Below are 27,031 nucleotides of genomic sequence, written 5' to 3'. Positions count from 1 at the left end.
AAGTTACGTTTTGATCTATTTAAATAAAATTGATAGGTGTTGCTTCCGAGTTACAGTGAGCTTTTCAGGAACTCTTCCATTCGGGATAACTCCGGAGCAACCCAATTTGAGTTGCCCGCGCTTTGCAATGCAAAATGGCGGCGCTGCGAAAGTTTTTGCTGCATAATCGCAGGCGCAGCACTTTGGGGCAGGCCAAGCAAAACAAAAGTCGCTTCGAAACGAAGCAGCGAAAGGAGGAAAAAGGGGAGTTGTGAGGAGGGCGAGCAAACTTTGCTGGCACTGCGCATAATGAAGCGACGCAACAGACAAATCCATCTCCGAGTGTGGACAAAAAGTCCGGGTTGGGAATACGGGTCTCGGGTTTCGAGTTTACGGGGCTTGCGGGGTTTGGGGTCCGGGCAAAAGTTTCTGTTGCCAAATGCGAAAAGAATAAGACGCGACGAGCGTCACAGTTTACTTGGCATTTACATTTCCGCTCTGCCGGCTGCCGGCTGCCACCCGAAAGTTGTTTTCCTTCCATCTTTTTTTTTATGATTATTTCAGCTTCATTTTTCATTAAGAGCCAGGCGGCAGTGGCAAAGCCGCAGGACGAGCTGCTGGCCCCCTTGATTTATGCGCATTTCATGAGCACTTCGACGGCAAGGAGGCCGAGAGGCACGTGTCCTTGAGCATTGTTTTTTTGCTAGACAAATGTCCATTAGCCGAGTGGGAAATTTGAACAAGGAAACCATCGCTCCTAGTTTTTGTTATTTCGAGCTTCTTGACTGAGGCATCCTTGAGTCCCAATGCTTTTTGTTGTGTGAGTGTGTGTGTTTTTCAGAAAGTTTTGCCTTTTTATTGAGCTCCGCTCCGTATCGCTTTCCCTATGAATCCTTAATTCGGTTCGATTTTGTAAAGCTTTGCGGCTCACACGACCTGACCTATGACCTCAGCTGCGGCATTTGGCCACCAACAGCTGTCAACGCCCAAATGCCCACGCCCACGCATTAACCTTCGTCCTTTTCCGTCGATTTCGGTTTCGATTTGTAACGAGTATTTATAAGTTTTGTTACGAAAATCTAAATCTATTTCCGTGCGCACATCTGACGCGAATGTAAGTGGAACTCCTGTGGCAAAAATAAATGACAGCCAAATGCTGATGGGAGTGTTATGTAATGAGTTCTCATTTCCATTGCCATTTCCATTTCTATTTCCATGGCTAACCGGGAAACAATGGGCACAATCAATAAATCGTCTCTAGATTCCGGTCACCGAAATCATTTGCTGTTGACCAAATTGAGGTTGCCTGCCATTCTGGCAAAAGAGGAACAGATAGCGAAACAATGTCATTTGATTGAGAAATATTCTCAGGCTGCCTTTGTTTGTGCTCTGACCTGATGAGAAATGATAACCCAGAATTCAGGACAAATTGAAAGGCGAACTTTGTGTGAAAAATGGCAGCGCCGAGGCAGCCTGCTGTTCGGTTTGGAATCGAGGTCTCCTTGAGAGGCACACAATTAGGATAACTTTACCTTTAGCATGGCCATCAAACTTTATTAAATCCCATTCATTTTGCTTCTCCTTGCAGGCTGCAAAAGCGAGACAAAGCCGAGTTTAATGAGCTGGCTGCAGCAGGAACACATGAGACAGCCGCAGCACTTGTCCCTGGCCAACGGATCGAGCCAACTATTAATGGCAACAGGCTGGAAGTTTATGCGAAAACTTTCTGAAAGTAATACGCAGAGAAAACACAGAACGAGCTAAGTCCCATCAAGCAACAATAAACGGGAAAGAGCGGTGGGGAGAAGCGCTTAAATCAGCACAAGTACCAAAAGAAACCGCCGAGCGAGCAGAAGAAGCGCAGAAAAGTTTTCCCAGCATTCCGGATTTCCATTCGCCGAGCATCGGCATCGGCAACATCGTCATCATCATCGCCATAGTCATCGTCATCGTCCCCCGGCTTTGTTATTGTTTCGCCAAGGATTACATATTATGCGATAAACATGAAATACACAAGCGATACACGAATCATTGTGTTCATTTGCTGCCTGCTGCAAGGTAAGTGCAAAAGTGTTCAATGCCATTTGGCTTTGGCTTTAGCTTCGGCTTCGGCTTTGGCTTTGGCTTTTTCCCCAGCATTTCCAGTTCAATGCCTGCGCGTGTCGACACCTTGCCAGTCAATAAAAAGCAAATTGTAACTGCTCGACAAAGTCACTTGTGGCGTTTTAACACCCAAACGCACATATGTAACGCCGTGTGCGTGTTGGCAGCCCAAAAAAGGGCATAACCGCCCACTAATCCCCCCAACATACATACATTTCCGAGCCCGGGCAACCAACTCCATCCACTCAACCCACTCGGCCGCCCCCTTTGAATCCCCGCTGACGACCCGCTCGTTTCACTTATTTCAGTTATTTTTCTTGTGTGTGCCGCATGCGGAGCGCATACAAATGAGTGGGCCACAACCCCGGGATGGCCCGGCAATTTTCGCTTTATTTTAAATAAACATGATAATTTTTTTAATAGAATTTCCCAGGGCTTAATGTGTGCGCAGGTTTTCAGCGAAGGCCTCACTGGCTGACTGGCTGCCTGGCTGCCTGCTGAGTGAGCTGTCAATTTGCGTGTGTGGGCCGAAGTTAGCTCCATTTCCATTTCCATTCGCATATGCATCTGCGTCTGTCAGGTGCAGCGAAAGTATGAACGTGACTTGCCAAGCGCATTTGTTCGGCTCCGCAGTTTTGCAGCTGCTTTTCTGGATGCCAGCTGCATGTTGTTAACCCCCCGGGGAAATCACTCACACGTATTAAACGCTAGTGACGCACGAATGAATGGAGCGGGATGGCAAGGCGGGGACCCGCCATAAATTCCATTTCATTTTGCAAATATGTAATCGCACCTAGAGTGCCAAAACACGGCAATCGATTTCCGAAGGCCAAAATGCAGACGCTCGCGATTCGCACAGCAGAAATAATAAGGGAAAACTCGGGCAAATTGTTTGTGGAACGTGAGGTTGTCGCCTTGCGACAGCTTCTTGCCAATATTCCAATATTCCTTGAATTTCATTCGACTTTAAGTGGCCAGAAATGAGTAGCAGCCATGTGATCAAATATTGCGCATACGCCGTGTGGAACGACAGTTTACATGTTGCGCCGTTTGCATTCCTCCATTGTTATTCCTCGTTTCAATTACACGCCAGCTCAGCAACTGCTTGTTCCCCCCTCCGAATCTTCCCTTTTCCATTTCCATTTCCCTTTGGCTTGGCCGCTTTTCCGCTTTTCTTTTTCCTCCCCTTCCCTGTTGGCTCATCACCTGCGGTTATTTTGATTTTAATTTGCTCGTTTCTCGCTCGTCAGTTGCTGTCGCTGTTGCTCGTGTTGTTTCTATTTTATTCATAAATGTTTTGTTGGCTGTCTCACCATTTCTCACACACACAAACACACACATGCACTTGGCATGTGTGGTAGTTTGCCTTGTCAGTGTCGCTTTGCCTGGAGTGGCCATTTTGTCTGCCAGAGTGTGAGACTGTGTGTGTGTTAGTATGTGTGTGTGTATGCGGGGATTTGCGCCAGATTTGTGTCAACTTGAATACATCAGAAGCGCTTGAACAGATTTGCATGCTGTTTCTGTTTTTTGTTGCTGCTGTCGTTGTTGTGGTGGTCTGTTGTTGTTGTTGTTGTTGTCGACACAACAACAAAATGTGCACACGCAATCGCGCAGCGGCAACGGGGCGTATGAGTACTCTCGCCTTCGCTCAGCGAGCCTTTCAAAACTGTTGCATACTTTTTTGCGCCGCATTGTTCTCGTTTGTTTGCCCGTTCGCAAGGATAGCCTTTTGTTGTTGCTCGGTTACTGCGCAAACTAAACTAAAACTATCCCAAAGGCTTTTTTCATTACTATTTCGTCTAGGTCTTTTCTCGCACTCCCCCCCCCTCCTCCACTCCTCCACTCTTTATTTTTTTTTTCGCCTCCACTTGCATTACGCTCTCGCTGTTTTTTTAAATATAATTGTTTGCGTATTTAGCACAAGGCCAAACGCTCGGCCACCACCGTCCACCCACCAATTCGTGGCCGCAGTAATTGTTTTTTAAACGCATTTAATGAACAACATTAAGCGGAGTTTAAGCTGTCAATGCCACAATAAATATTCATCAGACCGCAGGGGAAACGGTCGAAAAAAATAAAAAAAGAGAGAACTGTGCGAAGGAAAAGCGAACGTCAGAGTTTTTAATGAAGTCTAGACACCACAAATAAGAAATGCGGCCTTAATGAGCCGCCGCACCAACTTGGCTGGCAGCCCACTATCAATGGCAGCCGCCCGTTTCTGCTGTTGTCTTCCAGTTTTTTGACACTTTTCGGCAACTTTTTGGCGGGCCGCAACCTATCGCATTGTCTGCCTCAAGCTCCAGGTTCAAGCCAACAAAATGTTCGCGCAAAATGATTTACCAGATAGCAAAGTTTCGCCGGCCTCCTCGAAACGGGCCGCATAATTGCTGCCAAGGCGCAAACTCATTAGTGGTGTAAAGTTAAGGGGTCCACATCCACCCAATCCCACTCCCACTCCTCCCATTCTCCACGGCGATTCGGCCATCATTGATAGCAACTAAGCTGCTACAACCGATTTTTGTTGCCAGCTTTATCTCCTAATGGCGGCCTTCATTATGCGCTATTTGGCAACGCACAGTGGGTCAGTTTACCTTCAGCCACCTTACCTTACCACCTTGCCACCCTTCCTTTTTCCGTTTCTGGCGCTCTGGCGTTCTGGATCCTCCTTTGTTTGTCTTTCTACTTTTCACTTTCCACTTGCCTGTCCTTCGGTTCGGTTCGTTTCGCTTTCCTCCCCCCTTTTTTCCTACCCCGCGTTCTGTTTGCCAATTTTATCGAATTATGCTAAACACCAGAAAAGTTGGAGGACCGGAGGACTTATTTAACCTGCAGGTGAGCCGGGGGGAGGCAGCTTGAGTGGGTGGATCGCCCTGTTTAAATATGCGTTAATGAACGAAATTATCATGCATACTGAATGATGCCCCCTCCCATCCCCTGCCTTTTCCACCCCCTCCCTCATCCTCCGCCACTCGAGCTTATGCATATTCAATTTACATCAAGTGCGCCGCGTTGCTTTGCGGATACTTTACATACTAATTTAAATATGGAACTTTATTTTAGCAAGTTTCGTGGGAAAGAGGAGTGAGGGGGGAGCAAGCGATAGTCAAGTGGAGTGGGGGGCATTTGATAGGAAAGACAGTTTGAACTTTTGCTCTTTTGGCAAGCGCTATTGTTGTCTTTGCCTTGAGATACAGTGGCTGAATGTGGGTAAATGCATACTTAAAATTCAATTTCAAAAGTTTTTCAATGCTAGAGAAATAAATATAAACCTCACTCTACCTTAATTAATTTTAACTAGACTTAGCTGCAGTTCAAAGGTTCATTTATCTGCTTTTAAATTCACTTTGCCAGACAGAGAAAGCCACATACGAGCGCTAATTTTCATACATAAGCTCTCATAATCCTTGATTACCGCTCAGAATCCTGGCGCAGATCCCCTTTTTGTGGGGAAAGGCCACTTTCGCTCGCAGCGATGCACTTAGACAATGTTGAAGCGCTGCGCTCTTGGCATGTTTACGAGTTGAATGTGTGTTTTTCCACAGACTCATTGAAATGGAATCCCATTCGGGGCACATCAACTTGTAATTTAATTTCGGATCTGAATGTAAGCTTCCGCCGCCGCTGCTGCCGACTTGGCTCTTATCAATGCATTCAAGGATTGTTGCCTTGGGGCGGGAAAAAGCTGTCATTTCCCTCGGCTAAAATTCTTTGCAGCCAGCCAGCCGCCCTGCAGGCAATTTTAATCAGCTCTCAGGCAACTTTCACCCATTGTTTGCTCCTTTCCATGCGATCCTGATACAGGCAGCTTTTTCGACCTCTCTGTGAGTTGTTGTTGTTGTTGTTGTTCTTCCGATAGGACTTTGCTGTTTTTTAATTAACATTAAGACACTTTGTAGCCCGTTGCCCAAATGACATGTGTTGTCTGCTGTTGGCTGCTGGCTGTTCGCAGGTTGCTTTGTCTTCGCCAGTATCGCATCTGCTGGCGGCTTCTTCTGGCCTTTGTTTTTCCAGCAAGCGGCTTAATTTCATTAAGCCCATTCCCAGACTGACGTCAGCAGGTGGGCGTGGCACCAAGCGGACGCGGACGCACCTCCGCTCGTCCATCAAAGTCGCTGTCATAAAAATTGGCCAATTAAACAGCGTGTGCTGCCGCTGAAGCCCACGCCTGGTACTTCAAATTCAGCGCTAATTAATGGCCAAATGTAATTAGTTCGAAAAAAAAATGCGTAGGCAACACGTTAAAATAACACAATCCAAAAATTAAATACATTTTTTTATTTAGATTCCCCCAAAAATGTTTTATCATTATCCCTCGCTAAAGTTTACCTACCACTCATCAATTTATCAGATAAAGGACGACCTCGTGACAAAATAAAAGCAATCTATTTTGCTCCGTAAGTAAATACGAGTTGGACGAATCAAAACCGCATCCGCATCCACATCCGCATTGGCATCCGCATGGAAGAGCCCTGCCAATTCAATCAGCCTGAGATCAGGGAGCTGGGAATCGCAAAAGTTTCCACTGCAGCTGCAATGGAAAAGTTTTGCTCGCCAAGTCCCAGATCAGAGACTGTCAATCTGTTTAATCCCATTCAATTGCTGACGTCTTTAAACGGCTGCCAAAGTTTTGCCAGCTGCCAATGGCAGTGCCAATGGCCAATTAGCCGACAGACCAGCGCCCCTAATGGCCAGATATTTAAATATTTATGACGACTGCGATTCTAATTTAACGCTGGCTGAGCACCAGATTCGCTGAAATAAACCGCTAAACAGCGCATTTGTTCTGCGGGTTGAATGACAGCCGGGAAGTGTATGAACGGCCAATATCCTGTCCTGTTCGCTGTCCTTCGGCCTTCGGCGGAGCTTCATAACTCGTGGTCCTTGCGCTCGGCGGTGCTGTAATTTCACAAAGGATTAAGCCCGATTACACACTCATTTATTAATATTTACGAGCCGCCCGACACGGGATAACAGATAGCCTGGCCGCCAGGACAATGGCGATGCCACCTGCCACAATTTATCCCGCCTCCCCCCCTTTCCGCCAGCATATTCCAGAATTGCTACTCATAAATAAGCAATTGACGATCAAACCGTGGGTCCTTTTTAATTAAAACAATAATTGTTTGTGCTGTCCTGGCAGCCGGCCAGGAGTTGGTGTAGTGGCGGTGTTGGTCGGTCTAGTCCGGAGGACAAATCAATTATGCAAATACTTGGCCAACGCGGGCAGGCAGGCGGAAAATTTGCGTCGTCATGAGCAACAAAAGTTGAGTCGTCTTGACGGGCACGGAAAATGCGGGAAATATTTTAATTTTCCTCTGGCCTTGTGTTGCGACTAGCGTAATCCTTGGTGAGTGCCAGCGGATCCTCTGAACTCTGTCCTCGCAGCTCCTGCTCGCCATCACTCCACATCCTGTGCGCCCCTTTTCTTATGCAAATATGCGCTCCATGTCCCCGGGCGACTTGCCAGTTTATTGATTTCCCTGTCTCGCTGATTTCAATATTTGTCCTCCTCATCTCTTGCCGAAGAGAAAATTATTTTGATATTTTTGGACAATATTTTCGCTTGATTGGTGGCACCTTTCTTAATTTCTGTTGAAATGTGACCCAAATCTTTTGGGTTTATAACTGGTCGTATTTATAAATTAAATAAATGCCATCCTCGTTGGGATTAAATGATTTTTGGCCTTTTTGCGAATGAAAAAGAACAACATCGAACTTTCAAAAAAATTCTAACGGACCCCTGCATGCTTGCAACTTTTTTTTAAAGGCATACAACGTGAAAGAAAATACATAAAAAATCGAAAAATCAGTTTTGCAAAAATATAAATTAATTCCTGATAGCTTTTAAATACATGATATATTTTTATTTTTTATTACAGGACTGGCAGTGGGTCTCCGCATGATCAAGGTCTCCATTCCCGCGTACAAGCTGCGCGGGGAGTCGGCCTTCCTGGAGTGCCAGTACGAGCTGAACCGGACGCACCACGCGGTGACGGGTGTGCAGAGCCACTCGGACCATCCCCACGGGCACCAGACCCACGGCGGTGGCAACGGGGAGTTCCACTATCCGGACGGCGAGGCGCTGGAGGAGGAGCGCTCCCCATACCGCTCCCGGATGCGCCAGAACCAAAGGCAACATGGCCAGCGGCCGCGGCAAAGGGAACCGGTTGCCATGCGGCAGTACCAGAGCCACCAGCAGTTGCCCGCTCCGCCGGAGAAGTCACCCTACGGACACAGTGTCTACCGGGGCAGTGCGGCCTCCGGTTATCTGGGAGCAGCTCATGTGGGTGCCAGCACACACAGCGGATCCGTGTCCGTGGGCTCCAATTCGAATGGCGGACCGGCGGCCTACATGCCGGAGTTCGATCGGACGGACAGCTTCGACGACAGCATCGATCGGGAGGAGGACGAGGAGGAGGAGGAGGAGGAGCCGCTCGAGGAGGGGGAGGCCCTGTACGCCATCAAGTGGTACAAGGACAACGAGGAGTTCTACCGCTACGTGCCAAAGGCTCGACCTCCAAAAACCAGTTATCGTGTCGACGGTGTTCGCGTCATTGTGAGTCCACTTTAAATATTTCATTTAGTAAAAAAATATTCCGTTTCATTTAAATTATTTTTCTAAACTGTATGTTTGGTATGTGATGCAATAAAATATCATTGACCTATATAAATGTTTGTTTTTTATAATTGTTCAAATTCCCGTACATAAAATATCAATGTCAAAAGTATACAAACTAACTACATTTTCAAGTTTTTTCTCTCTATTTTAATTAACAATTCAATTCAATTTAAAATGCGTTCCTGAAAACGTAGCTAGCAGAAACATTGTAGATATTTATTGTATCGCTTTCGTTTACATATCATACAATTTAAAATCAATAACACTGTTCTAAAATGCAGGCTTTGTTCGTTTTTTCCTCTTTTTTTTCTCTGCGTACATTGTGCAATTTGTCCTATTGTTTACTTATGCTAATTTTTCCCCGTTTTCCATTGCAGGAGGAGCTCTCGGACGCGAGTCGCGTTTTGCTGCGCGGATTGACGCTCAATTCGACTGGATTGTACCGCTGCGAGGTGTCCGCCGAGGCGCCCAACTTCTCGTCCGTTCAGGGCGAGGGTCGGATGGACATTGTCTGTAAGTGCCCCCCAATGCCAATCTATTCAGAGTCACGTTCCGCATTTGCCTGCTTGATTTTATTATATTTGTTGCACCCCGCAAGCAGCACACAACCGAGCAAATGTTTGCTCGAAAAATTTCACATCAATTACAGGCAAATATTGTGAGTGCAAATACAGGACAAATGTGCAGGAAGGGGGAACAGGGGGAAATGCAGGATCCGATTTTAAATCTGCATCCCTTGCTCCACTCATTGGCATCAAACAGCCGGAGCTTATTTGCTTATTTGCTCGACAGCACTCCGATACAGACGGCATGGAAATGTGAATAGTATTCATGGATTGGCTCACAGATTTTTGATACAATCTGCAAGGAATTTCAATAAGCGGCTAAAGACTCACAAAGTTTCAATAAATGCTAGAGAGCGAATTGATACGGAATTTTAATGAAAATAGTTTATATAAATAACCCAAATACGATTTTAATATGCCAATGAATGAAATGCAAATTAAACTCAACCTCTTATCCTGATTGAACAATGATAAACTTGCAGAGAGCGGAGAAATCCCTTCCCAATCAAAACCACTCCCACTTCGACATTCGATTCGACTCGCCATGTATTCTATTATTTTTGGTAAAAGCTTTAGCTGTTTTAAATCGAATATTTAAAAGCCTTTCCGTTATGCTGTTTACCATTTCTGCGGTCCATTTTCCGCCACAAGCTCACCCACATATACAGCCACATATATTTGGTATACATATATATTCTGAATCGGATCGAGTTCATTTTTGCAGCTTCTGCCGGTTTTCGCTTTTGGTCGACTAATGCGACTGCCGCTGTTGTTTGTTTGGGTTTCTTTATCGGGCTCGGAGGGCGGAAATGCTTTTAAAAAGTCATTCATAAGCTTTAGTTTCATAACAGCATATTTTTGTAATCCAAGCCGGGTCCCTGCATTTTTTAACGCTTTACACACGCGCTAAACTTTCCTACTCGCTTTTACCCGACCCGTGTATTTTTTTTCACTATTTTTATTTACTTAAAACCAAATGGCCAACGGCAAAAGGGAATTTATAAAAACGGTATGGGCCACGGCGTAGACTGGCAAAGGGGGAAGTGCGGGGAACACACTGGCGATTTATAAGTTAAAATGCCATTTTAATGGATATTTCCGCAGTCTGGCCGCTTACAACATATTTTGTGTAGCCCAGAACATTCAGAACACCCAGAGCACAGCCCCCTCAATCCTCTTTGAAATTGCAGTTTGTTGCTGTTGGTTTATCTGTGTGTTTTATGTTCTATTTGAGCAGCGAAAAAATATTTATTTGTATATCCCATTGAATTCGTCTGTAGGGAGGGATGTCCCCCAAAAACGAAGTGTGTGTGTGTGAGCGGGGTAAATATTTGCCGGGCAAAGCAACCAAAAAAAAAAAAGTTAATAAATTACTCGAAAGGGGCGAAAGCCGCAGCAAATATTTATTGGCGACTGGCTGGGGGCTTTTGGCCCTTTTGCATGTTGCGAATGGCGAACGAAGGGAGTTCAAAGCTGCAGAAGACACCATCAAGGGGGATAATATCGAGCATTAATCCCCCATTTTATTTATGCAAATCGTGTATTCATAATTGATGTATGTATGCCTTATCCCGCTCCATTTCAGTTCTGCCCCGCGATGGACCACACATCCGAGGACAACAGTATCAGTACCAGATCGGCGAATACTTGTATTTAAATTGCACATCCGGCAAATCGCATCCGGCCTCCCATCTGCAGTGGTTCGTCAACGAGCAGCCGGTGAGTTTGTTAACACCGAATTTATTTTTTCCCAAACCTCTTTCGCAAATAAAACGTAACAAAGGTTACCCTTTTTTTTTGAGGGGGGAACCTAAACGGTCCTTCGCGCTAATCAAGAGCAGCAGCAGGGAGAAATGTAGAAATTATGCATACAGTAAATATTTAAGCCTCTAACAACGCGGCAGACAGCGAAGAGTAGAGCCCCGGGAAAAGTGGGAAAACGGACTCAGCTGGGCAGGTTGTTGAAATTATTTCATGAACCAAAATCATGTCGACGGGCAGGCTTCGAATACATTTTTCGGGCTTTCTTCCCTTCGCGCTCTCTTGCTCTTGGCTTTAGCATGTTTTATGGCCCGATGTTTGGGGGCCTGGAAACCGGCAGGTATTTCGGGTGGGAGGAGGATCTGGGTCTGGAGTTTGGGGGTCTAAAACTGGGACTGGGCCATCCATCTGGCCGAAAGCTCGTTACATGTCTGCCGTGGCCGGAACACAAAAATCGAGAGGCGAACGGCGAAAGGCGAGAGCGGCGTGTGGGTGGTGGTGCATTGCATTTTATCGTCGACGCCGACTACATGGCACTCAAATTGTGTGAATCGAGGCGTTAAGGTACGAGTTAGTTCATTGTACCATGCTGACTTCCCCTCCTCGATTCAGATTCAGAGGGTTCGTGCCTCTCGTTCGCCTTGTATAAATACGAGAAAAATCAATAAGTGCGATTAGGCACGATTCCCGGTTTATTTGCCTTCCAACAATGGCAGCTGGAAACATCCCCCTTTTCTTTTCATTTTTTTTTTTTTTTTGCTCTTGTTTCCCTGAATAATGAAGACCCCTATCCGCATCCGTCAAACGTGTACGAGCGGTCGGGGAGAACAATGAAACGCTGGATCGCTTATTTTATAACATTTGTCCTGCCATACAAACATACTAGCTGCCCTGCAAGGCATTCGTGCAATTTACAATAAAAGTGTCCATCAGCGCGGCACAAATATTTCGGCTATTCTACGAAAAACTTATAATACAACAGCTTTGGCCGGGCCGCAAAATGTGTAGATAAATAAATTTTTGGCGGCATCTTGGGGGAAAGTTTGCTGGAATGCGTCGGGCATTCTAAGTGCCCTCATTTTATTGCCGGACCTCCTTGTTTTCCTATTTCCCATTTCGCGTGGGGCTGGTCAGGACAGCTGACGGCATTTTCAGCATGTTTGTTGTGTCAGCAGGGATCCGGAATTGGAATCGGACCTCGCAGTTTTAATTTATGCCTTTTAAAGTTTAAAGCGAGGCACAATGGGGGAGGAGAGGTTTGGGAGGAAACCAATCGCCAAACAAATGGCAACAATTTCGCTGGCAAAGTGCTAACCAATCCGCCCGCTCCCCGAAAACGTCGAAAACCCCGAGGACAGACCGAATTCGAATTCCCATTCCGATTACCCTCACAGAACCCAATTTCGAAGCAAATCGAAAAAAAGCAGCAGGGAAAAGTTCAAGTTATTTATTTGAGCGTTTCACATTTTTTATCAGGTCTGCACATTTTTCTTATTTATGGCAAATGATTTTATTTCTTTTCAAGCCAAGTTTAAGTGCGGCACTACCACCTACTCTCCTCTTCCCTTTGCCCAGCCAGTTCATTTGTCCGTAACCCCTTCCCCTTTTCCATTTCCACTTCCGCCCCTCGAGAAGGCAGTGCACTTTGCTGACAGCAGCAAACACTGAAAGGGAGGAATTATCAAGCTCTCGTAATTGTAACCTTCAGCGAAGTCGGAGACGGAGACTGTGACTCCAACTCCAAATCCAGCTGCGAACACAAAAGCGTCCCCTCAAGCATTTGCCAGACATGTACCAGACACGCCCATCGACAATCCCGTTTCCGTTGCGTTACGTTGCGTTGCGTTGCTCATACGCCGCGTGTGCCAGCCCCAGCACTTGATGGCAGGAAACTCCCGATGTAGACTTTTAATTCCGTTCCTACACCGCGCGCAAGTCCGTAAATTACAAAAAAATAGCTTAAAGGTTAAAAATAGGAGCAGTGAAACATTTTAGAATTCTTTCTTCAAGCAGAACTGTTGTAAATAAATTGATTGTTATTTATCGTATGTTTACAATCTCCTATTTCAAATAGGTATATCTCAAAGATTTACCATAGAATCTAATACTAATTTGACACTTATTGATTTCAAGCTATTATTGCTCAGCAATTTGCGAAGCTTGAGTACTTTATGGTTGACATAAATTCAAGAAGACAGAAGCCAAGCATGCAACTGTCGAAATTTATATCTGACAATCATTGTAGACAATAGTTACCAAGATGTTCATTCATTAAATAATAACAAACATTTTACTCTGCAACTCTCAGGAGAAAGTCTAAATCAAATTAAACAGGAATAGTAGAATGAATAATTATATCGTTTATATAAAGTACGATATCAGTTATGGGTTATGTTTATTAGGGAGACATTTACCTCTTAACACCGTTCCGCTCAGTGCAGCATTTAAGCCCCCCATTCATGGACTCCTTTCAGATCCTCGACGAGCACTACCTGCACAAATACAACGACATCGTGCACAAACACGGGCTAATCACCTCGACCCTGGGCCTCCAGCTGCCGCTGGAGCCGCGTCACTTCCACGACGGCGACATGCGCGTCAAGTGCCTGGCCAGCATATCGCCGGTGCTGTGGAAGGGTGGCAAGGAGAGTGTCCTGCAGCGGCGGCCGGGGATCATCGACAACCGCGAGGCCATGTTGCTGGGTGAGTGACCTTTTAGCCAAACCCCTCTAGCCAAACAAGTCCCTACTAATTCGATTCTCCGCAGTGAAAGGTGCAGCTGGAAGGGCGCAGAGCAGCTGGCTCCGAACGCTGACAATCGCCATCATTCTGGCCAGGATTGGCCAGTGGCTTCTTGGCTCGGAGCTGACCTAAGCTAATGCAAGTTTCCAGGATTCGTTCCACTCGTTTCAATTAACAAGCATTCATTTCAATTCAATTCAATTCAATTGCAATTGCAGAGCATAAATGGTGATTTTGTATACTTTAAGTGTAATATCCTTAGTTCTTAAGTAAGAAAACGGAGCAAGCGAAGGGAAATGAAAAACAAACAAATTGGGTAAATGTGTTATAGCATGTAAAAATCGTTAAGGAACGCGGATGAAAAGAGTTGAATAGTATTAAAGATAGAGGGGAAAACTCGCTTTCCCCTTTCAGAGAACTCCTGTGCAGAGGGAAACACTCGGAAAATTCAATTAGCTAAATTGTTAAGTAACTAAATTCGAATCCCAAACCATATATATGACATATCCCCCGCCCATCGTCCCCAATCAAGCCCAGCTAAGGGTTCGTTGTGCGTAATTTCTGTGTAAATACTTGAATGGAACGACAAAGTCTAGGGCAAACTTTGGACTTTTGTCAAATAACGTCTGAGTGGCATCAATTTCGAAATGGTAGCTGGAAACTTTGCCATAACAGATGCTAAAACTACATAATTGCAAAAAACAAAAACAAAAAACAATGGGGGAAAACGTTGGCTGGAAATGTTCTCTTTTCCCCCTTTTAGTTGCGATTCCGGCAAGTATTTGCTTCCTGACTCCGAAAGTATTTCCAATTGTATTTAGTTTTGTAAATTAAGTCGGTAATGGAGAAGGGAACTCAAAGCGAAATTATATTGTTGAAGGATTACCAATTACTGATAACTCTCCGGCTGGAGTTGAGACATCTTAGGTTGCCGCACATCCTAGACATATGAACTGTATAAAAGAGAACCTGGATATGTGTCATATCTGTGTATTAATAAGAACCTTTGCTAAACTAGAACTTTAAGCTAGGTGTTTAAGTTGTAGCCGAAGTGTCCCCTCCTCAGAAAAGATTCCCCCTAACTGTATGTAGAAATACCTAAGGATAAAAGCTCTCGAAGGATATAACTACTATATATGACGATATGTATATGTATACAATAATTGAGTACGACAAGACCCCTTTTCTCCCCATCCCCCCAACAGAGTGTTTAAACAAATATAAATGTGAAAGCAATCCACGAGTTGTCTTCTTATTTTCCTCGCTGTTTTAACTTCAGATTCCCATAGAGATACGCAACCGGATGCGGAAACGTTATCTGCTACACGCACACGGGCCGAAACAGCAGACATTAACACCTGAAGGACCAAAGTTCCACCACCACCCCCCTCCCCCTCTCCATTTGCTCTTCCCCCTTTTGCAGAGGTGTTAAAATCGTGGTTGCCTCTGCAGCGCCAACAAAGAAGATACAAAAAATTATATATATAGAACATAAAAGCGGCAAAGTTAAAATAACACGTACAAATTTTGTATGCAAACAAACCGCAGCACACACGCCCACACACTCACACATACATTCACACACCATTGCAAAAGCATACCGGTGCACACACATATGTACAGATACACGTACATAGAGGCACGCACGGAATGGCGGCGAAATGAAAAAATTGCGTGCAGCCTTTTAGGCGCTGCCGGCGAACACAACTCGGTTCGCTTTTATATGCCATTGTAGCCGCTCTTCTTGTTCTTCTTGGCCAACATTTTGATGGCGCACTAAACTTTATGCGCGGCACATAAATAGAAATGCACGCAAAAAACTTTCACAAAGCTAGAACCGAAATAAAAACAGCGGAGCCACAAGAGCGGTTGGCTTTATTTTTTTGTTTGCCTGGTGGTGGGGGTGTGGAAACGGAGGAAGGTAAAGGGGGGAAAGGGCAAACCGAAGGGCGGTCACACGCAAATTGTTCGGGTCAGAGTGGAATTCATGCGTGGCCCGCGGCAATTCAAGCGATCTGTTTACCTTGGGTAAACCACCTTTAAACCCACCAACCAAACGGTCAACCTCCCACACGTGGGTCAATCTAATCTGCTTCTGCTCCTGCTTCTGCTCCTGCACTTGGCCAGTTGGCCAAGATTTATGTGTGCCTTGCATTGCATAAGCGGCGCCATTTAAATGTCTGGGTTTAATTTGCTACACCAAGAGAATAATATTATATTACCAAAACCGAATTCAAGATTCAGTTACAAATCTAAGTTTTTGATCCTAAAAATTTATTTACAAAATTTAAATTTTTTTCAGGGGTATCAACATATATTATCGATATTATATATATATTTTTTTTCACAAAAAAATTAACTTTTGTTTGTTCGAATCATATCTTAAAAAATTCGATATCTGCTTTCATGTTTAATTTGAACGTTATAAAATGACGACGTGACCTTTGATATCTGTAGGCACAATCTTACAACATTCAATAAATTTTAAAATGAATTGCTCTTTCTCTGTAGCCAAATACAACAAATCAGCCATCATATGTTCAGGGTTGTCGGGCTATGGGCGTGGCCAGTCGGGGAAAGAAAAATTTATTGCCAGCGATTGCATAGCTGATAAATTTAGTTTGCACTTAACTGGGTGCGCCAGAGCCTCACAGCGATGGTGTTGGAAATTATGACGCGTCAATTGGCGGGGGCAGACTGCTGCCCAAGCACTCCACCACCCAACCACCCAGCCACCCCACCATCCAACCGCCCAACCAAATAAGCACCTAGCGAGCTAGCCACCCAACCACCCAGTTCAGCAACCCGGGCAAATGGGTGCGTGCGGAAGTGGCTGACTAAATTGCAGCGGGCTAAAACAACAATTGCTTTTGATTTAAGTTGCATTAAATTAGTTTCCACACGGCGGCTGATTAATGAGTGCAGCGAACTTTCTGACAGCGCCAAGTTGCCGCCCAGGAAGTGGGCGTGGCAGGGGCCGAAAGGAAAGGCGGCAGACACTTAATCAAAAAAACGCTGCGCTGAAAGAAGGTGATCAGTGGGCACTTGGCAGATGGCAATTTATGACCGGCCAAAGGTGAAATTTTAAGTAAATAATTTTGCGGAAATTTTTCCGGTTGAAATCTGCAGTGATTTTGGCCGGGGCACAAAAAGGTTAAAGCACTGTCCATGCATTGCCATGCATAATTTATTACGCCACTCCCGATGCCTGTTAAAAAGGCAAATCAAAATGCACTTTATTGCACAACGAGCGAGTCGGAATGAAGAAAAATAATATGCCATTGCCATCATTTTCTCGTCGATTGAAATGCAGAAATGAAATCTCTGGAACGCCAGTGGGTGGTCGATTGGGCGGCTTGACCACTTTGGCCATTTGCATAATATTGATTCCATTTGCCAGCTTCGTAGCCATCGAACACGGGCCGTAATGTCATTTCGAGTGTTCGATGGCCGCCCACGACGAACCATCGCCATTGCGCTCGCCATCGAATCACATCAACATCCTTGACATGGCCTATACAAATAAATTCCGGCCAACGAATTGGGTAAATGGAATTCCCCCCGAACCGCACAAGCATATGAAAGTCATGAGCCACCACAATCAGAAGAGCCGCACTTGAGTTGCCCGGCTGGACGGCTGGAAATTATGCAAATTGCAACGGAGGCTGATGAACTGCCGCCTCGAACGGCTTCCAATAGAAAAACGCATTTGGCCCGATGTTCCCTAATTAAGAGAGCCATGGCCCGGACATCGAAAAACGGAACGATAAATGCTAAAATGAGAGCTGTCAGTTGCAGGGGACTTGACTCTAACCGAAACGAACCGCTTGTAATGAGGTTGTGCTCTCGAAATTCCCCAAAAACCGGAATCGAGTAGGCTTCGTAGTCTTCGCAGAGGTTGCATATGCCACGATGATCTTGCAACGGGGTGTTCATCCAATCCATTCGACCACCCGCAACTGGTGACATTTGCATGCGAAACTGGCTCGTTACGTTATGAATACCGAATACCGAATTCCGGAATACTAGAGTTTCGAGAGGCTGGCGCTCGATGACCCAAGAGGAGGTCAGCTGGAAAGTGCAGTGGGTCGCCTGTTTACGGCCCAAATTAGTGGTCGAATGAGGCACTTTGCGTCGCGTCTCTCTCACTCGATGGTTGCGATGGACATGCTCATTCTGGCCGAGTTGAGTTGAGCTGAGCTGTTGCCTCGCGGATATTAAGCCTTTGATTGATGGCCGCGAAATGTGGTAATAGTTTTCGTTTGGAAGCAGCGGTGGGGTGTTCGCTGTTTCAATTAGCCCACAACCAGATGGTCGGCGGGGTTGGTTGGCCTCGTTCCAACTGATGTTGGTGGTGGTGGGGGGTTCGACTGCACAAAGGCATCCACATAAAGTGGTTACAAGTATGCGGCAATTAGCATTTAACGAGCACCACATGCCAGCCACAATGGCATGACACGGCCCAGGACAAGGCGGTGTCCTCGGACACAGGAAGGGGTCTCTGTCGACATAATAATATACACACAACTACAACTACAGCAACAACTACAACTTGAACACCCACAACACCCCCAACTCACACAACATTGGCAACAACAGAGCTCCTCGTGGGACAATGTCATCGACAAAATACAAGGGGCCGCCAGCAGAAAACTCTTTTGTTTTCCCAGTCAACAATTTGTGCTCCCTCCCTGCTCAAATCCGGCCACGCCCCCTTAGGCTGGCCACTCCGCCCCCCTGAAATCCTGATTACTTAACTAAATATGGCAGCTTATGGCGGGACACGGCCAGTGGCCAGTGGCACTAAACTCTCTGATTTACACGATTTGCATACATTCGGCCAGGGGCGAAACTTTCGAGCCGAGTGCAGTGCCTGGCTTTAATTAGCAGTCGCGGCTTTTATCAGCCAGCAGCTGTCCACCTGACCCACGGAATATCAAATGAAGGCCGGCACAATAGCCAGAAACATTGCTGCCGTTGCCGAAGGATTTCTGTTTCATTAAAAACACAAAGGCGGCTTTTCTCCGGTTAACTAAAGCTAGATCTTAACGTTTACAAGTGGGATAACATTATGTTTGGTGTTCCCATGTTTCATGCAAGTCATGCCATTATCCTTTAAGGAATATAGTTTGTGTTTTTTATTAAGTTTTTTAGCTGATTCTAGAAATACATTTAGTTTCACTATTCCAGTGCAACACCCCTTAAATAAATCTACATTTTTTCCAACCTAAATCTAAATCTAGAAAGTGAAAACCCCTTAATTAAGTTTTTTGTGGCCCAAAATAAAAGTTTCCTTTGTGTCCTACTTGGAGCCCAGTCCTTTGGCGAGTTCATTAGCATGTCGCGTCTTCAATAATAACTCAGGGCAAAGACAGGCCAAGGCCCTGGGATCCGTGCTCTTATCAGTGTACTCTTATCTGGGATACATAAATTCCAGCCTCGACTTGGCGTCGGCAAAGTTTCCCGGGGTTTCTTTTCGGAGGAGGATGGCACTCTCTACCTCCAATTCGAGGTGGTTGGGCGCTAATTAAGACACGCAAAGTGCGGCGCTAAGACAAATGGTTCCGTGGCACGTAAGCGGCGCGTCAATCTTGGCCAAGGGCTATGGAACTTGGGCCACGGGACGCGTCTTTCTCGCCAACCACGTTGCCCGCAGGCTCAGACACTTTCTCAGACTTTGGACATGTTTTGTTCTCGGAAAGTTTACCACCCACGCCTCCTCGACCGCCGATTTGGCGCCTCGTAAAAAATGTCAATGAAGTGATTTATAAAAGCGGCGCAAAAGCAAATATGCTAATGCGTCTCCGTTAATGAAAGTTTTCAGTCGCGAGGACTGTATTCACTTGGTCATCGGTGGTCAGCGGCTTATTAGCTAGCCTATAATCTCGGCTCGAGCATAATGTCTTTATTTTTTTTTTCCACCGATTTGGTTTTGCGTGCCCGGAGTTGCACATTAAATTTTAATGCCATATTTTATGCTGCCAGAATTTACATAAATTTTGTTGTATTTTTGTGGGGTCTAATCAAATCAAAAGAGTGACGGACCTCCCCTTCCCTTCTTTCTATGAATTACTAAACAGACATGCAAACTTCTCTGGAGCTTTTGCCCCAAGGCAGTGTCGCTGTTTCCCTCCCACACCAACACCAACACCTACACACAAACACAGACATCAATACACCCATACAACCGGTAATCGCTCATGTACAGCTGTGTTAAAAATTATAACTATGATATAGTCAAAAACGATTTAAACTAATGCATTCGAAATATCGAAATACTATATCAAATGTTATTTTAAGAATTTTGTTTTCTAGTTTTTAAAATCCTTTTCTATTGCGGCTTAATAACTATTATTTTGAACGCAACCGTATGTGTTTAGATGTGGTTAGAAAAATAGCAGGCCACGTTGCGCATACGTCGCGTTGCCTGGCATAGGGCCAACCGAGCGAACAACAGTGCAGTCTTGGCAACAACAATAACGAGAGCCATCGCTCTTTGGACCCCATTGTTGCTGCTCCTTGGCTATATTGTATTTTTTCCTTTGGCCAACCGGCGGAAGGCGTTCCGAGGAAGGCGCATGTATAATTAGAGCTATGAAGCATGTCCGGTGAAGTTTGGCATTTAAATGTGGCAACAACATCGGGGCAGCAGAGGCAGCAAAGGCAGCAGAGGTAGCCAGATCGCCATTTTGCCATTACCAAGTTTGGAATTGGGCAGGGGAAAGTCTCGGGTTGCCATTGTTGTTGCCTAGATATATTTTATAATGCCACAAACATGCACGACTCCTTGCTCTATACGTTTCTCTGTGTGTGTGTGTGTGTGCACTCCGTTTGGTTTACGTACTGCGCCTCCGCATGCAAACAGGACACGGACGACCCGGAGGACTCGGAGGATTCCGAGGATACCCAGACCAGCCAGGAGAACCTAACCAACCGTATCCCGGGCTTACCAGCCAACCGGAGAAGGAGGAGCAGGAAACGAGGAAGGGGCGAGCGGAACAGGAACTTTGTGTGCAACTTTATCTTTTGATTTATACAATAATAAACACAAATGTGCACAAAAGTTCTTTGTACTTTGTTCTTTGCTCTGGCAAAGCGGCAGAATTCCGAAAGTTAAATCGGGAAATGTTTACATGAGCAGTTGACTCCTGCTAATTGGAAGTCCTGTCAAAGGCTTTTTCTCTCCTGCTTTCTCTCTCTTCGGCCTGAGTCCTTTGTTGAGCATATTACTGCAGCTTATTACAGGAGCTTTATGCAAGAAAGTCATGTACTCCCTGTGGGTCACAGGAATCGGAGGAGTCCGGCTTTCCATTAAGGGACGCACCGAAAACAGCAGGAACACGAAGACAAGGCTGGGCGGATCGATTTTCAATTGTTGGCAACTGGAGTCGGGGCAATTCAATGAATCGTAAGTGGCCCGGTCCTCCCACAGAAGTGTGCCTTAACCCATTAAATGCAAGCAACTGCAATCGAACACGCAATCCTTGGCGCAGTCACAAAACGTTAATGCAACCGAGCCGACAGCCAATAGTGTTGCCCAATTTCTTATTCTTTGGGTAAGTCTAGCTTTTTTTCTAGGAAAAATATATATAAAGGTACTTGATTATTTAGTAGCATGTTTATTCACCGGAATTTAATAACATTTGAATGCCAAGGTCTCAATTTTAAGGTCAATCCGTTTCATGCTTAAATGCCTACAAATTGTGGCTTAAAATAGCAAACGACGCAGGAATTGACCTTTTAATATTTAATTGAGTTCATTATTTGTTCATTGTGTTGCTAATGTCGTTTAATTGTTATATATATACCCATTCAATGAATTATTTATTAAAAAGTTTTATTAGGAGTATGAACATACTTTTATATTTTATTTACAACAATTGTTTCATAGCACTTTAAACCACTTGTAATCCTTAGCTGACCCTTCTTTTGGCTATATGCAACTGCCACCACTGCTGGCCAAAAAGCGGGGTCTCCGTTTCATGTTCCATGTGGCGGCAATGTGGTGCACATTAAGCTTAACACCGCTTAAACGCGAGTAACGCCGAAGCGCCACTTTAAGCCGCTGCCAGTAATGGCCGCCAACTCATTCGGTATTCGACGGAGGCGCCGCGTAATAATGTTAAATGTCAGGTGCAATGCAGCTGTCCCTGCCGCAATCGAAGTGGATGTGGCAGTGGAAGTGGAAGTGGCTGTGGCAATGGAAGTCGAACCCGGAGTCGAAGCACACCAGCAGGCACTAATTAAGTTGCCCGGCAGCCGCGTAACTGCCATAAAATATGCGCAGTGGGAATTCGAATTCGGATCCGGACCCCGATCGCTTTGTCGGCCGTGGCAGACACTCCACTCCTTTCCACTCCACTCGCTGCAGTTGCAACCTGTAACGAACACACACACAAGTGCTGCTCACTCCCAACACGCTCTGTCTACATTTTGTCCGGCCTGCTCAGGGTAGGTGGCGTGGGTTTGTGTTAAGAGAGAACAGGGGTGCTACAGAATTAAATAGTAGACAGAGATAAACAAAAGGCCAAAACTGATCATACACCAAACGGCTATGAATCGGACGAAAAATAAAGGTATCCATCGATGTTGGAGGACCAGATGGTGATGGCCTCCTCTATACCCACCCTACCAGTAGAATCTGAGAAGATTCCACCCCTTTATCAACTGCTATGCTACATTTCCAAAACTTTGCCCTCCAAGAATACTACTTTTAATTCATGGTTAATATAATATAATTATAAAGAAAACGAAAGAAAAGCGATAATATACATGTTGGAATTTTAACCTAACCTTAAATCTAATTAACAATATTTAAGAAAAGCTTATCACCTATCGATATGTGTTTGTTTATAACTTCGAAAAGAAAAGGAAAGGTATCAAAATTAGAAGGGTTCCTAACTTTAAATGATTTCTCACATTTACTCCATAAATTTATTCAAGGGTTGCAAGCAATAGGAAATATATATATATGGCCAAAAATATACGAAAATACAAGAGATTACACGGCTATGCCGTACTCACGACAATTCCAACGAAGTCAGCAGGCCTGTTGACGGTGTTGTTGTGGTTGCTGTTTTATGAAAGAAAAAGGCGAATATATAATCCTCTACTGCTGCACCATAAAACTATAACGGGGTCGAAGAGGTTTATAAGTACATGTTTTACGAGTTTAAAGTAGCAAAATAAAATTTATGTATACGATACAAAAAGTTCCAATTAGAGATCCAGGCGGGCCCGAACGATCGTGTCGATCGTCGTCGACGTTCGCCTGTATGCGGCGTTCTTGTGAGCCGAAGGCGTTTGCGCTTGTGTGCGCAGCAGGCGTTTGCGCTTGTGTGCGCAGATGCAAGATGGCGCCTTGGGCGCGCGGATGTGCGTTCTGATCACGATGAGTGTGTGCGCTTTCGCACGAGCGCGGATGCAAGATGGCGCCTTCGCCTTCACGCGGCGATGTGCGTGCTTTCGCCCTCGTGCAGCGATGTGCGTGTGCGATCGCGCGTGTGCAGCTATGTGCGTGTATACGATCACGCGTGTGCAGCGTTGTGCTTGTATGCGATCGCCTAAGTATGGCGACGATGTGACGCGCCAGGCGTCTGGAGAAGTCCCTCCTCAAATTCGGCGTCTCCGGCGTTCTTGGAATTCCGCCCTTGTAAAAACACTAGTTTAAATCACTAGGCCTTTAGCCGTTCACTGGCTTACCGTTGACAGAAGCAGTTTCCTCGAATTCACCGATTCCTAGAATTCGCAAAATTCCGGGAATTCCCAAATTCCTTGACTTCACTTTTCTACACGTCACAGATCGTGGGATCGGCTGAAGGTTTTCCCAGTTGGGGTTAATCGGGTCTCTCTTGTTGCAGTACAAACAATTCAAATATTTAATATTCACTTTTTGAAGTTTTAAGATTTAATCACTGCGAGAGATGTCCGTTTCGTTCGGCGATCAGAAGAAAAGAGAGAGAGTGGACGTATACGAGCGTCCTGCAAAATGCCATAATGCCAAAAAAAGCTTAACGCGATCAATCGATTGGCGATTTTGTCATGTGGTAAAGGTCATTACTGAATGCAATTTAGACTCGACCCTTGCAAGATGGTATTATCGTGTGGTAAAGGTCATTGCTGAATATTATTTTGACACGACCCTCATAACCACAGATTCTATTTTAGTCCCTGCGATTAAAATAGAAACTGAAGAAAGGGTCCAAATGCAATCACCAGATGTCCTTAGCATGAAATGTCTGGGAGGTGATATGTCCGATGTAACTGGTGGTGACACTGAAGAATCAGCTGATTGCAACACCTTTACCGGCTCTTTAGCATTCGTGGTTAGTGTCGGATGTCCCTTTTCGAGACTAGACGGACATCCGCTTTGGAGTTTTCCGAAGCTGATGCGCATTTGGCACAGTCGGGTTTGTACGTATCTGGTGTACCGCAACCATAACAGAAGATGCGGCGAGGTTTACGACAATCATGGTACCTGTGACCCTTGGCGTCACAATTCCAGCAGGTTAGCTTTTCTGCCACCTTGATGGCACGGACTTCGTCAACTGTTGAGTTATCATCGACGGAGTGTTCTTCATCATTGTTTTCACATTCGATAGTTATATCGCTTGGCGAGTCACTGAACTTGATGCGCCAGTTCGAAATAGTGTTTGAGATCTTGTCTGGACGATCGATTGATAGATCGCTGTGTGGGCTGCGGCCGCTTCGACCACTTGTCAGAGTTCCTTCCGAGCCAACCGGGTTGCTTGGATGAGCTGCATGAGCTGAATTATTTCTTTGGACCTGATGGCCGACACGCTGATTGCTTGCACCCATTGTAGATTCATTTAGTTGCTGAAAAGCATCAGTGATCTGATTGGTTATGTCCATTGAAAGTTGTGCATGAAATCTCTCAAATGCACGAGAGATTAACTGCTGAATTCGACTTTCGTCTACGTCTGATGAGTTCTGAGAAGTTACTTGTTCCGTTCGTTGTTGAGGAATCGACTGAGAGTCCTGTTGATTTGCATTAGCGTTTGCCATGAGCGCGCGTGAATTCGATCTAGTTGTCATTCTGTGACTGTTCGAGCTCGCGCCTGGATCGCTCTGAGATCCAATAGATTTGGAACAAGTGGGACAATTGGAATCGGTTCGTAGCCAATTTTGTATACATGCTACATGAAAAGAATGTTTGCAGCCTGTTTCGTGCAGGTCTGCTGAAGCAATTGTGACATTGCAAATGAGACAAATCCCTATCTCTTCCTCACTTTCAAGTGAGACCAAATTTTCTGTACTACGTACTAAAGGCATTCTAATATTCTAGAACTTTCTAAAAGATTCTTACAAATGAAATAGGCGATAAACGGTAAATTTGACGGTAAGCGATAAGTCTGACGATAAGCGATAAAACTGACGGTAGGCGATAAAACTGACGGTAAGCGATAAGTCTGACGATAAGCGATAATTCTGACGATAAGCGATAAATTTGGCGATAAACGATAAGTCTGACGGTAAGCGATAAGTCAAACGATAAGCGATAAATCTAACGGTAAACGATAAAACTGACGATAATTGAGGGACTTATGTTTGGAAGGCAGCATAAGCAGGAATTTAACATCGATGGATAATATAAACTGTATGTGGAAACTGATTTACTATGGAAATAAAATTGTGTGATGTCTCACCCAGTGAAAGAGGAACTTGCCGAAACTATCCAGCAAGAGCAAATCTCGATTCCACTTAGGTAAGATAGTGGGCTTAAGCAATTTCTCCTGGCCTAGAACCGATCAACACCAGAACTAGTAATCCTAAGAAAAATTTGCTTAAGGTGGAGCTCGTTTTCTATAATGTTCGGCTTCCGAACTGATAGTAAAACGAAAAATTACATGATAAATATATCTGCTGGACTGGGTCTGAAACTATCCAGACTGCCAGTAAATCCGAGACGAGAATATATTTATCAACTGAAACTACGACTCAAAACATTGGATGGAAATACTATTTTCGGGAAGCTAGGGAGTCCAACGACTAGAACCGAATCAGGCTACGCTGGCTTCACGATTGGGCGCCATTAATTCTGTAACGAACACACACACAAGTGCTGCTCACTCCCAACACGCTCTGTCTACATTTTGTCCGGCCTGCTCAGGGTAGGTGGCGTGGGTTTGTGTTAAGAGAGAACAGGGGTGCTACAGAATTAAATAGTAGACAGAGATAAACAAAAGGCCAAAACTGATCATACACCAAACGGCTATGAATCGGACGAAAAATAAAGGTATCCATCGATGTTGGAGGACCAGATGGTGATGGCCTCCTCTATACCCACCCTACCAGTAGAATCTGAGAAGATTCCACCCCTTTATCAACTGCTATGCTACATTTCCAAAACTTTGCCCTCCAAGAATACTACTTTTAATTCATGGTTAATATAATATAATTATAAAGAAAACGAAAGAAAAGCGATAATATACATGTTGGAATTTTAACCTAACCTTAAATCTAATTAACAATATTTAAGAAAAGCTTATCACCTATCGATATGTGTTTGTTTATAACTTCGAAAAGAAAAGGAAAGGTATCAAAATTAGAAGGGTTCCTAACTTTAAATGATTTCTCACATTTACTCCATAAATTTATTCAAGGGTTGCAAGCAATAGGAAATATATATATATGGCCAAAAATATACGAAAATACAAGAGATTACACGGCTATGCCGTACTCACGACAATTCCAACGAAGTCAGCAGGCCTGTTGACGGTGTTGTTGTGGTTGCTGTTTTATGAAAGAAAAAGGCGAATATATAATCCTCTACTGCTGCACCATAAAACTATAACGGGGTCGAAGAGGTTTATAAGTACATGTTTTACGAGTTTAAAGTAGCAAAATAAAATTTATGTATACGATACAAAAAGTTCCAATTAGAGATCCAGGCGGGCCCGAACGATCGTGTCGATCGTCGTCGACGTTCGCCTGTATGCGGCGTTCTTGTGAGCCGAAGGCGTTTGCGCTTGTGTGCGCAGCAGGCGTTTGCGCTTGTGTGCGCAGATGCAAGATGGCGCCTTGGGCGCGCGGATGTGCGTTCTGATCACGATGAGTGTGTGCGCTTTCGCACGAGCGCGGATGCAAGATGGCGCCTTCGCCTTCACGCGGCGATGTGCGTGCTTTCGCCCTCGTGCAGCGATGTGCGTGTGCGATCGCGCGTGTGCAGCTATGTGCGTGTATACGATCACGCGTGTGCAGCGTTGTGCTTGTATGCGATCGCCTAAGTATGGCGACGATG

The 27,031-nt window shown here is 45.1% G+C and overlaps 2 protein-coding genes across 2 annotated transcripts; one reads left to right on the top strand and one right to left on the bottom strand.

Annotated features, from left to right (window-relative positions):
• The first annotated feature begins 1,571 nt into the window (after positions 1 to 1,571).
• LOC108091710 lies at positions 1,572 to 15,006 on the top strand. The gene is made up of 6 exons (XM_017191048.2): positions 1,572 to 2,037; positions 7,962 to 8,638; positions 9,079 to 9,214; positions 10,853 to 10,986; positions 13,503 to 13,731; positions 13,796 to 15,006. Exons 1-6 carry the CDS (start codon positions 1,983 to 1,985, stop codon positions 13,900 to 13,902), a joined length of 1,338 nt encoding a protein of 445 aa, XP_017046537.1. The 5' UTR covers positions 1,572 to 1,982; the 3' UTR covers positions 13,903 to 15,006.
• A 7,146-nt stretch (positions 15,007 to 22,152) lies between these two features.
• LOC122320765 lies at positions 22,153 to 25,780 on the bottom strand. Its single transcript, XM_043209191.1, has 2 exons — positions 23,473 to 25,780; positions 22,153 to 23,419 (listed from the first exon to the last, which is right to left on the bottom strand). Exon 1 carries the CDS (start codon positions 25,060 to 25,062, stop codon positions 24,097 to 24,099), a length of 966 nt encoding a protein of 321 aa, XP_043065126.1. The 5' UTR covers positions 25,063 to 25,780; the 3' UTR covers positions 22,153 to 23,419; positions 23,473 to 24,096.
• Between the last annotated feature and the right edge of the window lie 1,251 nt (positions 25,781 to 27,031).

The sequence above is a fragment of the Drosophila ficusphila genome, unplaced genomic scaffold, assembly GCF_018152265.1.
Source record: "Drosophila ficusphila isolate 14025-0441.05 unplaced genomic scaffold, ASM1815226v1 contig_791, whole genome shotgun sequence".
NCBI lineage: Eukaryota > Metazoa > Arthropoda > Insecta > Diptera > Drosophilidae > Drosophila > Drosophila ficusphila.
The sequence above is the reverse complement of the archived record's forward strand: the minus strand, read 5'-3'. Positions and strand labels throughout refer to the sequence as shown.

Coding starts and splice junctions, on each gene's coding strand:
- LOC108091710 (XM_017191048.2), top strand. CDS start 1,983: ATGAAATACACAAGCGATACACGAATCATTGTGTTCATTTGCTGCCTG. Junction 8,639..9,078: donor TCGACGGTGTTCGCGTCATT/GTGAGTCCACTT, acceptor TTTCCATTGCAG/GAGGAGCTCTCGGACGCGAG. Junction 10,987..13,502: donor GGTTCGTCAACGAGCAGCCG/GTGAGTTTGTTA, acceptor GACTCCTTTCAG/ATCCTCGACGAGCACTACCT.
- LOC122320765 (XM_043209191.1), bottom strand. CDS start 25,062: ATGCCTTTAGTACGTAGTACAGAAAATTTGGTCTCACTTGAAAGTGAG.